The sequence below is a fragment of the Gopherus flavomarginatus genome, chromosome 4 (assembly GCF_025201925.1).
Source record: "Gopherus flavomarginatus isolate rGopFla2 chromosome 4, rGopFla2.mat.asm, whole genome shotgun sequence".
In the NCBI taxonomy this organism is placed as follows: Eukaryota; Metazoa; Chordata; order Testudines; family Testudinidae; genus Gopherus; species Gopherus flavomarginatus.
Window position 1 is genome coordinate 211,815,623 of NC_066620.1, and position 11,645 is coordinate 211,827,267.

At 45.8% G+C, this 11,645-nt stretch overlaps 1 protein-coding gene across 1 annotated transcript in view; it reads right to left on the minus strand.

Annotated features, from left to right (window-relative positions):
- The window catches only part of LOC127050134 (uncharacterized), a 54,756-nt gene extending 43,348 nt beyond the window's left edge, over positions 1-11,408 (minus strand). Inside the window, exons 1-2 of the mRNA XM_050951660.1 lie at positions 11,275-11,408; positions 10,320-10,386 (exon numbers count right to left, since the gene is read on the minus strand). Of these exons, the coding sequence (XP_050807617.1) occupies positions 10,320-10,386; positions 11,275-11,408 (201 nt within the window). The remainder of the gene's footprint in view (positions 1-10,319; positions 10,387-11,274) is intronic.
- Positions 11,409-11,645: the final 237 nt, after the last annotated feature.

Below are 11,645 nucleotides of genomic sequence, written 5' to 3' on the forward strand. Positions count from 1 at the left end.
AGCAGCGTGAGCCGCGCTCCTAGAAATGCACCTACTGCTCCTCATTGGAGGTGGTTTTATTTTGTTGCTAGGAAAGCTCTCTCCCGAAGATAAAGATCGGCTACACCTTACAATGGCATGGCTGCAGAGGCACAGCCTCGCCGTTGTAAGGTGCACAGTGTAGACATATTTCAGATAGCAGCCGTGTTAGTCTGTATGCGCAAAAGGAACAGGAGTACTTGTGGCACCTTAGAGACTAACAAGTTTATTTGAGCATAAGCTTTCATGGGCTACAGCCCACTTCATCGGACATAGCCACATACAATGTAGCATCTAGTCTGCCCCGCAGAAGGTTTTAATTTTTCAGTGACCTATGCATGCAGTACTAGGCTTTGAAATATTCTAGAAACTACCTTTTGAGTTCAGTGACAGTCATGCACAAGTCAATATAAGTGTTGGAGGCGACGATACACATTTATGTTATGAATATGCAAAAGCTATGAGAGAAACAAGTGGCCTAACAAAAAGTAACGAAGACAAAGTCCACAAACAAGTCCTTGTCTCTGCCCTGAAGAGGGGTGAAGAGCATGTTACAGCTGTTACCACCCGTGTCATCAATATGACAAACCTATGTGATCCTGAATCACACCCAGAGGTACCTATCCGCATATCTGCTGGAATGCATGTAATATCAGATGTACAGGAGCAGTCAGTACCAAAAATAGCAGATGCTGATGAAGAACAAGTGGAGAGACCTATGAGAAGTGCACTTGATTCTGATGAGACATGGAACTTCTTCAGCTCAGTCAAGAACTCTGGCATAAAAAAAACTTTTGCTGAAATGCCAGAATTAAATATGGTTTTCTTGGGCAAGGGATGGACAATCACAGCAGCTATCAGTCCAGAAATTATTTTTTGCTGAGTCCTGTCCTTAACAAGAGATGATGTTTCTGTGACGGCGCCCCCTATAAGGCTTTATGGAAATATGCTTATGAATATATATGACATAACTGGAATATGTTATCTGCTACATATGCCATGTAACATATCTATGTAAAGGTTACAATCTACTGACTCTATCAATCCTTTCTGTATGCATGTATCATTTTTGTACTCAAAGTTATGAATATTGGCAGTGTACTGGCTTGATTTCTAAATAACCTTAGTAGAGCATTTGGTCAGTTCCTGGAAAAAGGAATTCACAAAGTTAAGTGCCCAATCAGGAAGCACTTAAGGAACAATGCATCTTGGAATGCTCTAATCCACATAAGAAGTCTACTTGAGGACATTCAAGGTAGCATGTAAACAATGGATGCTACCTGTAAAAACTGAGTCATGCATGGACATGTGACTTGCTCAGGTGACTCCAGAACTCCATCTTGGAGCTGGAATTTGCATAGGAGAGAGGAGGGGTTCTCCACCCACAAGCGAAAGTCTATTTAAGCCCATGGGAGACCCCTCCATTTTGCCTTCAGCTGGCTAAAGAGAGAGCCTCTCCAAACCCAAAGATACCTGAAAGAAACTGGAACAACAGGACAATACCTACAGGGGGTGTGAGTGATTGCTGGACCCAGACTAGCAGGAGACTAGCCTATAAAAGGAAGCTTACTGGAACTGATGAGGTGTTATTTGTATTAAGTTTCTTAGACATAGACTTGCATGTTCTATTTTATTTTACTTAGTAATTCACTTTGTTCTGTCTGTTACTACCTGGAACCACTTAAATCCTACTTTCTGTATTTAATATAATCACTTTTTACTTATTAATTAACCCAGAGTATGTATTAATACCTGGAGGGGGGGGCAAACAGCTGTGCATCTCTCTCTATCAGTGTTATAGAGGGCAAACAATTTATGAGTTTACCCTGTATAAGCTTTATACAGGGTAAAACGGATTTATTCAGGTTTAGACCCCATTGGAAGTTGGGCATCTGAGTGTTCTAGATAAGAACACTTCTGTAAGCTGCTTTCAGTTAAGTCTGCAGCTTTGGGGCAAGCAATTCAGACCCTGGGTCTGTGTTGGAGCAGACGGGCACATCTGGCTCAGCAAGACAGGGTGCTGGGGTCCTGAGCTGGCAGCGAAAGCAGGAGCAGAGGTAGTCTTGGTACATCAAGTGGCAGCCCCCAAGAGGGGGTTCTGTGATCTAACCTGTCACAGTTTCAATAGCATCTATTCTTAGGCACAGATCCTATGGAGTGACTATGTCCCTCTTCAATGCTGATAGAACAATGAGAAGGACAAACATAGCTGAATTAGGGCATCAACTGGATGCTCAAGCTGAAAGCATCCATGAGCTAAGGGCATGCAACAAAGAAAGCCACAGAGATGCCACAGCTGTCACAGAAATGATGGCTGGAGACAAATTCCGCTATTAGATGAATTGTCTCTTGAGTGCTTGAGGTGTGTCTTAAAAGAATTTAGCATAAATCATTCTGTAATCGAAGTCTGACAGATAGGACAACAGTAATTCCATAAAAATGACAGAAGGACAGAGCTGGACAGGATAAAATGTTGGATTCAAAAATACCAGGTGATTGGGGGATGCTCTGTGCCTCCATGGGAAAGGTTTGCTTGCTGGATGCCAAGTTTAAAGTCATTTGTAAAAATTCCTCTGTCAATATATGGTTCTTCAAAATGCACCTGAGAGTGTAGGAGCACACGCAGCACAAACACTCCTCCTTGCTGGAGGCTTTTCCAACAGGAAAGTAGCAAAGTCCATCACCAGGAGAGGTGTTGATGAAACCCAAGGCTTGTACAGTATTCGAGTGGAAGCAGACACAAGGATGCTTCCACATGTGTCAATATGGCTTGTCAAAAGGAACCATAGTAATTAGGCCACTTGATACAGATGTTTTGGTCCTTGCTGTGCCATACTTTCAATGCACATATTATCCGTGTGTTCCATTTCTGGAAACAGGCACCATTACCGGCACAACTGACACACGTCACTTCATACCTGAATGGGCAATTTGTGGTGTACACATTCCCGACTTCCTGCTGTACACACATTAAACAGGACTGTGAGCTATGTCATCCCTATCTAGTACCAGGCAGGGGTGGGGGAATCTGTGTTTAATGTTTTCAAAACAAAGGGAGCTTATCCCTTCAGAGATCTTGCCCAGTTGGAAAAGAGCGATGGGCAAGACACAATTTCTGCAGCAATGAAGGTGGTAGCAGGGCTGTATGACCTGAGTGAGAATGAAAAGGAGACTCAGAGACCTGAATTGCTTGCACCTCAATCTGTCCATCACAAGTTGCTGGCCAAACTCCCACCACGAGAGGACGATTTTGAAGAGCATGTCAAAAAAGCATCTTGGCAAACAAAGATTTGGATGGCTTCATAGATTGGTAAAGCCAGATATTAGATCACCATGGATGGAAAAATTCAGATGATGAACTACTTCCTGTATTCTTCAAGGGCCCAGTGACATCTAAGTTTCTACAAGATCTTATTTGTGCTGGTATCAGGAGAGGTCACTGCACAATCAACTGAGTCTGTAGTGAGAATAATCACCCCTGAACAGAGCAGTTTACATGCCAAGGCAACGAAGAATGTGGTAACCTGTGGACTCTTGACCGAGATCATAGTGATGAACAAGATGTGATGATGATGTTGACCAGAAATCTCACCAGCACTATGACATTTCAATAATACCTGTACAAATTTATTACTCGATTTTGTTTGATGCTGTAGGTTGTGGTGGTGATGCTTTGAGGTCACAAAGAAATCCAATTTTATATCCTGAAATAATACACGGTCATTAAACTAACAGAGGTTTTGAAATTAATTGAGAAGCTTAACAGTAACAAGTCACTGGGACCAGATGGCATTCACCTAAGAGTTCTGAAAGAACTCAAATGTGAAATTGCAGAACTATTAACTATGGTTTGTAACCTGTCCTTTAAATCAGTTCTGTACCCAATGACTGGAAGATAGCTAATGTAATGCCAATATTTAAAAGAGCTCTAGAGGTGATCCCGGCAATTACAGACCGGTAAGTCTAACATCAGTACCGGGCAAATTAGTTGAAACAATAGCAAAGAATACAATTGTCAGACACACAGAAGAACATATATTGTTGGGCAAAAGTCAACATGGTTTCTGTAAAGGGAAATCGTGTCTTACTAATCTATTAGAGTTCTTTGAAGGGGTCAACAAACATGTGGACAAGGGGGATCCAGTGGACATAGTGTACTTAGATTTCCAGAAAGCCTTTGATAAGGTCTCTTACCAAAAGCTGTTAAGTAAATTAAGCTGTCATGGGATAAGAGAAAAGATCCTTTCATGGACTGAGAACTAGTTTAAAGATAGGTAACAAAGGGTAGGAATAAATGGTAAATTCTAAGAATGGAGAGGGGTAACTAGTGGTGTTCCCCCAGGGTCAGTCCTAGGACCAATCCTATTCAACTTATTCATAAATGATCTGGAGAAAGGGGTAACAGTGAGGTGGCCAAGTCTGCAGGTGATACTAAACTGCTCAAAATAGTTAAGACCAAAGCAGACTGGGAAGAACTTCAAAAAGATCTCACAAAACTAAGTGATTGGGCAACAAAATAACGAATGAATTTTAATGTGGATAAATGTAAAGTAATGCGCATTGGAAGAAATAACCCCAACTATACATACAATATGATGGGGGCTAATTTAGCTACAAGTAATCAGGAAAAAGATCTTGGAGTCATCGTGGATAGTCCTCTGAAGATATCCAAGCAGTGTGCAGCGGCAGTCAGAAAAAGCAAACAGGATGTTAGGAATCATTAAAAAACGGATACAGAATAAGAGGGAGAATATCTTATTGCCCTTATATAAATCCACGGTATGCCCACATCTTGAATATTGCATACAGATGTGGTCTCCTCATCTCAAAAAAGATATACTGGCATTAGAAAAGGTTCAGAGAAGGCCAACTAAAATGATTAGGGGTTTGGAACGGGTCCCATATGAGGAGAGATTAAAGAGGCTAGGACTTTTCAGCTTGGAAAAGAGGAGACTGAGGGGGGATATGATAGAGGTATATAAAATCATGAGTGGTGTGGAGAAAGTGAGTAAAGAAAAGTTATTTACTTGTTCCCATAATATAAGAACTAGGGGCCACAAAATGAAATTAATGGGCAGCAGGTTTAAAACAAATAAAAGGAAGTTCTTCTTCACACAGTGCACAGTCAACTTGTGGAACTCCTTACCTGAGGAGGTTGTGAAGACTAGGACTATAACAGCGTTTAAAAGAGAACTAGATAAATTCATGGAGGTTAAATCCATTAATGGCTATTAGCCAGGATGAGTAAGGAATGGTGTCCTTAGCCTCTGTTTGTCACAGGGTGGAGATGGATGGCAGGAGAGAGATCACTTGATCGTTACCCATTAGGTTCACTCTCTCTGGGGCACCTGGCATTGGCCACTGCCGGTAGACAGGATACTGGGCTGGATGGACCTTTGGTCTGACCCAGTATGACCATTGTTATGTTATGTTCTTATGTTCTAAATGAATGCAAATATTTCAAAGTGGTCATTTTAATGTGTTGATGAGATGGTTTATTGCCATTTCTATGGTAACGGCACCACCTGACAGCTACACATATCTCATCTTAAAAGTAAACATAATAAGCTTTCAAATGATGCATGAGGTGGTGTGTGCAGTAAGAGTATATTAAGTCGACCAAATCAGTGGTGTTTGCCACTTGCCTGCTGCCAAGGCAATGGCACAGCCATCAGCAGGCCAGGCTGACCAGAGCTGGCCTGAAAGACTCCTGTCGACTTGAGTAACTTTGGTTCAGGCGCCAGGAGAGAGCCAATAATGGGAGATTATTTTCTGCCCCTTAGGGAATTCTGCTTAGCCTGGGGAGTAGTTGCAGGGTGGTTTTGATTACACAGTGTATGGTAATGAGCACAGCAGACAGATCAACCAACAACTTCGGGAGTTGTGCTAGGCATCTGCAGGCTCTCTGACCAGAACAGGGATTGCAACCATCTTCTTATCCCCCTGGGCTCTTCCCCTTGGTGGTGCCAGAGGAACCAGCATAACTGCAATTAGCCTGAAAAAAGGAGCTCATTTAGAAACAAAGTCCTTTCTAGTCTGCTTTCCTTTCCTGGACTTGACCCCAGAAAATCCAGAAGTCACAAGCAACGAGTAGCCAACGCCTGTCTCTCCACATAGCAACACTGCACCCAGTGGCTCCCGGTTAGAGATTCACCCTAGATCTTTGACTCTGACATACAGAACCTTCATGCTTTTAGCAGCTTGCTGCCATTCATGTGGGCATGGTTTTCAATGGCTGGCTCTAGCTGCAGGATGCCAGGATTGGCCGTATTCCTGTTTACTGATCTTGTCTCTGCTCCATCCAAACATTTATTTAAAATTAATCATCTTTAGCGTTCAAGTAAAACTCAGTGTTTCAAATTGCTATAGAAACATTTACTGTTTATCTCAAACACCCCTTTTATACAGTAGAACCTCAGAGTTCCGAACACCTCGGGAAGGGAGGCTGTTTGTAACTCTGAAACATTCGTAACTCTGAACAGAAGGTTATGGTTGTTCTTTCAAAAGTTTACACTGAACATTGACTTAATACAACTTTGAAACTTTACTATGCAGAAGAAAAATGCTGCTTTCCCTTTATTTTGTTAGTAGTTTAGGTTTAACACAGTACTGTCCTGTATCTGCTTTTTTTGGTTGTCTCTGTTGCTGCCTCATTGCGTACTTACGATTCCAAATGAGGTGTGCGGTTGACTGGTCAGTTTGTAACTCTGAGATTCTACTGTAAAAGGCAGAGAACCTTCCATTTTCTGACACTAGAGGGCTGTCATAGCACGAGACACCAGAGTCTTGATATTTTGTACAGAGCACAACTGGTACAGAAGTGACATTACAGATTCCCGCCACATGGGCTTACACATTCCACCTAGTATTGCCAGGTGATCATTAGCATCACTAATCAATTCCCCATCAGATGATAGGCGGAAAGGTACCACTTATGGGACATGCGGAAGATTCAGTTCTCAGTTCAGCCACAGACTTGCTGAGGGTGATGAGGGGCAAGTCACTGAATCTCTGGGTCTCATTTTACAAATGGAGATAACCACAAGAAGAGAATTTCTCGGTCTTACCCTAGGGCAGGGAGGGTTAATTCATGCTTGTAAAGGGCTGAAAGATCCTCTGATGATATTAATTAGTATCATTCTCTCTCTCCTGGTTATTTTCAACCCACAGCCAGCCTGTTTGCAAGGGTTGTGTTTAACCAGGCTGCTCATAGTGAGTTACGACTTGTTCCCGCCCTGTTCTCCAGGCCACCAGAAGTGAAGCCAGGCTGAAGTCTCTCAGTATGAACGTGAACTTCTCTCTCGTCTTTGCTAAAGGGAAAATTCCATTGTACCCCTCCCTCACTAGGGCCTTTCTTTCTGATGTGTTGGTGAAAGGCACTGTTGGACAGAGTCCCCTGCGCAACCCGCACGTGCAACGAAGACCAAAGTAGCACCAGCCTCCCGCACTCCGACCCAATGTGACTATCCTAACCACGAGGGTGTGAATCAAAGGCCCCTTCAGTCCTTAGTCTCAGGGCTGAGACTTCCAATATGGGAGTTGGTGCAAGTACGGATATACCACACACTCCATGGTATCCAGACTATGATGGATACCTGCCTGCTAGGAAGTGCTCTGAGACCTGCTACACCTAGGTACCAAACAACTAAGAGATGGTAACAACTTCCAGTCATTACAGACCTGTAGTGACTAGCTATGAGATGCTGAACCAAAGGGGAAGGGCTGCCTCTGCCATTTTTTAGTCCCTTCTAACATCAGGACTGTTCAGCAACAATTGGGACAGGTAAGCACCACTGACAGTTACAAACAGATATTTTTCTGTTAGTTCAGGGATTCTTCTTCCTCCCATAGCATCTCTCCCTAAAGACACAAAAGGCAGTGCTCGGGGAACTCCACTGGTTTTGCCAGCCTTTTCAAATAGTCAGAGAGGATGACATGACTTAAGAACAATTCCCGCTGCTTATCCTTCTGCAGTGGCACCGGTACCATTTAACAGTTCAGAGTGCTGGGCATGGTTTCAGATAGAGTGGAACAATTAGAGTAAGAAGAACGGCCCTACTGGGTCAGACCAAAGGATCACCTAGCCCAGTATCCTGTCTTCCCACAGTGGCCAATGCCAGGTGCCCCAGGGGGAATGAACAGAGCAGATAATCATCAAGTGATCCATCCCCTGTCACCCATTCCCAGCTTCTGGCAAATAGAGACCAGGGACACCATTCCTGCCCATCCTGGCTAATATCTATTGATGGACCTGTCCTCCATGAACTTATCTAGTCAATAGGAATGTAGTGGATGTGGCAGGTAACCTGTGGATGCGGCAGGTAAACAAACCGGCCCTGCCCACCAGGGTAAGCACCCTGGCGAGCCACGTGCCAAAGGTTGCCGATCCCTGATCTAATCATTAATTATGCACCATTGTGCTTAGCTCAATACAAGAGACAAAAATAAAGAAAGCCCCTGCCTGAACTACTTAATAATTACTCCTTGCAAAAGCTCAGCCAGGCAGGTAATTAAGAGCAGGTTTGCTCATTTGACTTGTGATGAACATGGGGGTGCTCTGTGGTGCATCTGGATCTTTACCCCACCCAGTACTGCATGTACAGGGTGGGGAGTTGGTATGTCAGAGGGAGCTGACAGGTTTGTTACCCTCCCCCATAGCCACGGGGCCTGGGATTGAGAGCCGTAGAAGACTGAATTTGTTTAAGTGTCAAACAACATAGCTACAATCATAGGAGAACTCTTATGCCCTGGCTGGCTGGGAAACACCAGTCACTGGCAAACAGATGATCTTACCCCATGGCCCTGTAACAAAGGCCATTGAGCAATATGGGAAGTGGGCTCGGGCACACACAGGTTGGGTGGGGCTTGGGGGGAGCGGAAAAAAGGCAGTTGTGCCTAAGAAGTGGGAGGTGGAGAGACAGTCTGGGGCAGTCTGCCCTTGAAGGCAAACTGGGAGGAGGCTGGGTGTCAGGAGCCTTTTGCCTTCCTAAATGAATGTAAATTGGGTCTGTTCTCCTGTAACTCCAGAGGAAAGCCCATCATAACTTAGCCTGTAGCGAAGTGTAAGCATGGATGAGCCTAGGCATGCTTGTTGTTTTGAAGTCATTTTGTGCAATGCTTTGTTCTGTTTGCTAATAAACATACTTGTTTTAAAAGGACATTGAGCATGGTGCATCACCAGCCACTGTCACCTCCCAACGGCTCCCTTGGGACCAAGGAGGGCTCTAGTAGGGGCTAACCAGCCCTAGGTCTCAGGGGTTTAGGAGCTTCTTCTCTAACAGTCCCTGGCTGGGTTGTGTGGTGGGGGGGATGCCCAGGCCTGCCCACTCCGCTGGGTTCCAGTTCAGGCCCCTTATCTGCGACAGCCAGAACCAATTCGTCTCAGTCCCTTGCTGTTCCCAGAGCTACTTTCCGCCTGTGCAGCCTTCCCCAGCTGTCAGCGCTGTTTCTCTCTCTTTGGAATGGTGGTTTTGTCTGGCAGCTTCTCATCAGTCTGCTGGAAGGAACCTCTCTCTGCAATCCCTCTGTCTCTCTGGCAGCCACCTTTCCTCTCCGACGTTCCACATCTAACTGAGCTCCTGAACCTTTTAGCATACCCCAGTGCCTCCCTGCTAGACTGATTAACTCCCTGAGTAACTACTCCCAGGTGAACCTGAGCTGCTTCATTCCCCCTTGTAGAGGGGTCAGAGGTAGCCTGGGCCAGAGTGTCAGAGCTACCCTCAAACTCCTGAAGGGAAGAAATGCAGGTGTCCAGTGAGACCTGCACGGAAGTGGTTGGCATAGGTGGGTGGGTGGGGATTGTACTCTGAGCCTGATATAACTGCAGGATAAGCAAAGGCATGAGGCCTGACACTGGGAGGATGCACTGAAAGAGACCAGAAGGGAACAGGGGTGCAATGAGCTCCGTAACTATGACATTACTGAACTGGGAAACTGAGGCACAGAAGGGGAAGTGACTTGTCCAATATCAGAGGGAGCCAAGAGTTCCTAATTTCACTCCTGGGTCTGAACTCTTGGACCACGCTCCTTGCTATCTCTAGGCATTTCCTCTCCCCTCCTTCAAGGTCCTGCCCTCAAAGAGCCAGTCTCCAGCAGATTTGCACAAGCTCACGCTGGCGGAGTTCACACCAGGGTTGGCCCACCTTGTCCTATCTCTCTCCAAGCACAAGCAAAGCTTAAGAGCTAGAGTGCCCAGCACCAGTTACAACACGATTAAGAGGGAAGCAAAACATTGCTGTAGGACCATCCAACTGCAGAAGCACTGAAGAAAAGCACCTTTTCCAGAGGCCTCCAGAACTTACCATTCTGATGAGCTTGGAGGAGTCGACGCGTCTCTCAGTGGGTCTGGTGGAAAAACTTCGTTTTTTCCTGCAAAGATGAAAAAGACACAAAAGATTCACTTTGCTCCTCTGGAGGATGCGTGGAATGTTTCTCTGATGTTCATCACCTTTCTGTGCCCAAAGCCACTAGCTGGACAGATCAGAAGGGGGCCAGGAGATATTTCCTGCCCCCAGCCAGGACAGAGAGAGGAATTATATAGATGGATAACTTGGAGTATCAGCATCAAACTCTGCTAAAAGGAAGCTCAGGGAATTGTAGGGTGACCAGATGTCCCGTTTTTATAGGGACAGTCCTGATTTTTGGGTCTTTTTCTTATATAGCCTCCTATTACCCCTCACCCCCTGTCCTGGTTTTTTACATTTGCCGCTCTGGGTCTTCGGCGGCAATTCGGCGGCGGGGGCTCCTTCCGCTCCAGGACCCGCCTCCGAAGTGCCCCAAAGACCTGCGGTGGGGGGGGGGGTCCTTCCGCCCCGGGACCCGCTGCCAAAGTGCCAGGTCTTCAGCATCAATTCGGCAGCAGGGACCTCAGGCCCCTTGAATCCTCTGGGTGGCCCTGCTGTATTGTCCTCATTTGTCAAGCCCTTTCCTCCTTGTTTCACGGACTATGAATAATCACACTGCAGGGTGATGGGCCCCTTGGACAGTGACTGGCAGAGAGAGACCTTGTAACGAGTGCCATGGCTTCCATGCGGGGTCTCAGAGCCTGGAGCCTGAATGTCTACACTGTCATTTTAGAGCTCAGCGAGCCTGTGTCAGCTGACCTGTGTCAGCACCATGGGTCTGGTTCTGCAGTGTAAACCTGCCCTGGGAGTATTTCCACTCATTTCAATGGGCTCAGGGGAAGACCCCATGCCAGCAAAGCACTTGAATACTGACTGCAACAATGGGACGAGTCTCCTGCTTAATTTCAGGCACCTGCGTAAGTATTTTGCTGCTCCCGCGTGGCAAGCCAGGGTGTGAATTCCCAGCTTGCTGCGCAGTAACACTTCCAAGGAGCAGTAGCCAAGCTGCACTCCAGGGCGTTCACTGCACCGTAGCAGCATCCACATAGCTGCATGGCCAGCGTGTGTGTGAGAGAGTCACACCCTAGCTTGCCAGGCAGTGACTTGCCGTGCAGACAAACTCTTTGTGTTTTTGTCCCATCTGAAATATGTTGGGATGCCTGTTAATCCCCCTTCTCCCCTCCCCCTTGCGGAGCCCTCTGTGCACACGGTCAGGAGGAGCAGTGCACGGGATATGCAGTGGCAGTGACCAGGCCATTTCCTCCACCAGCAGCCTTTCGATGT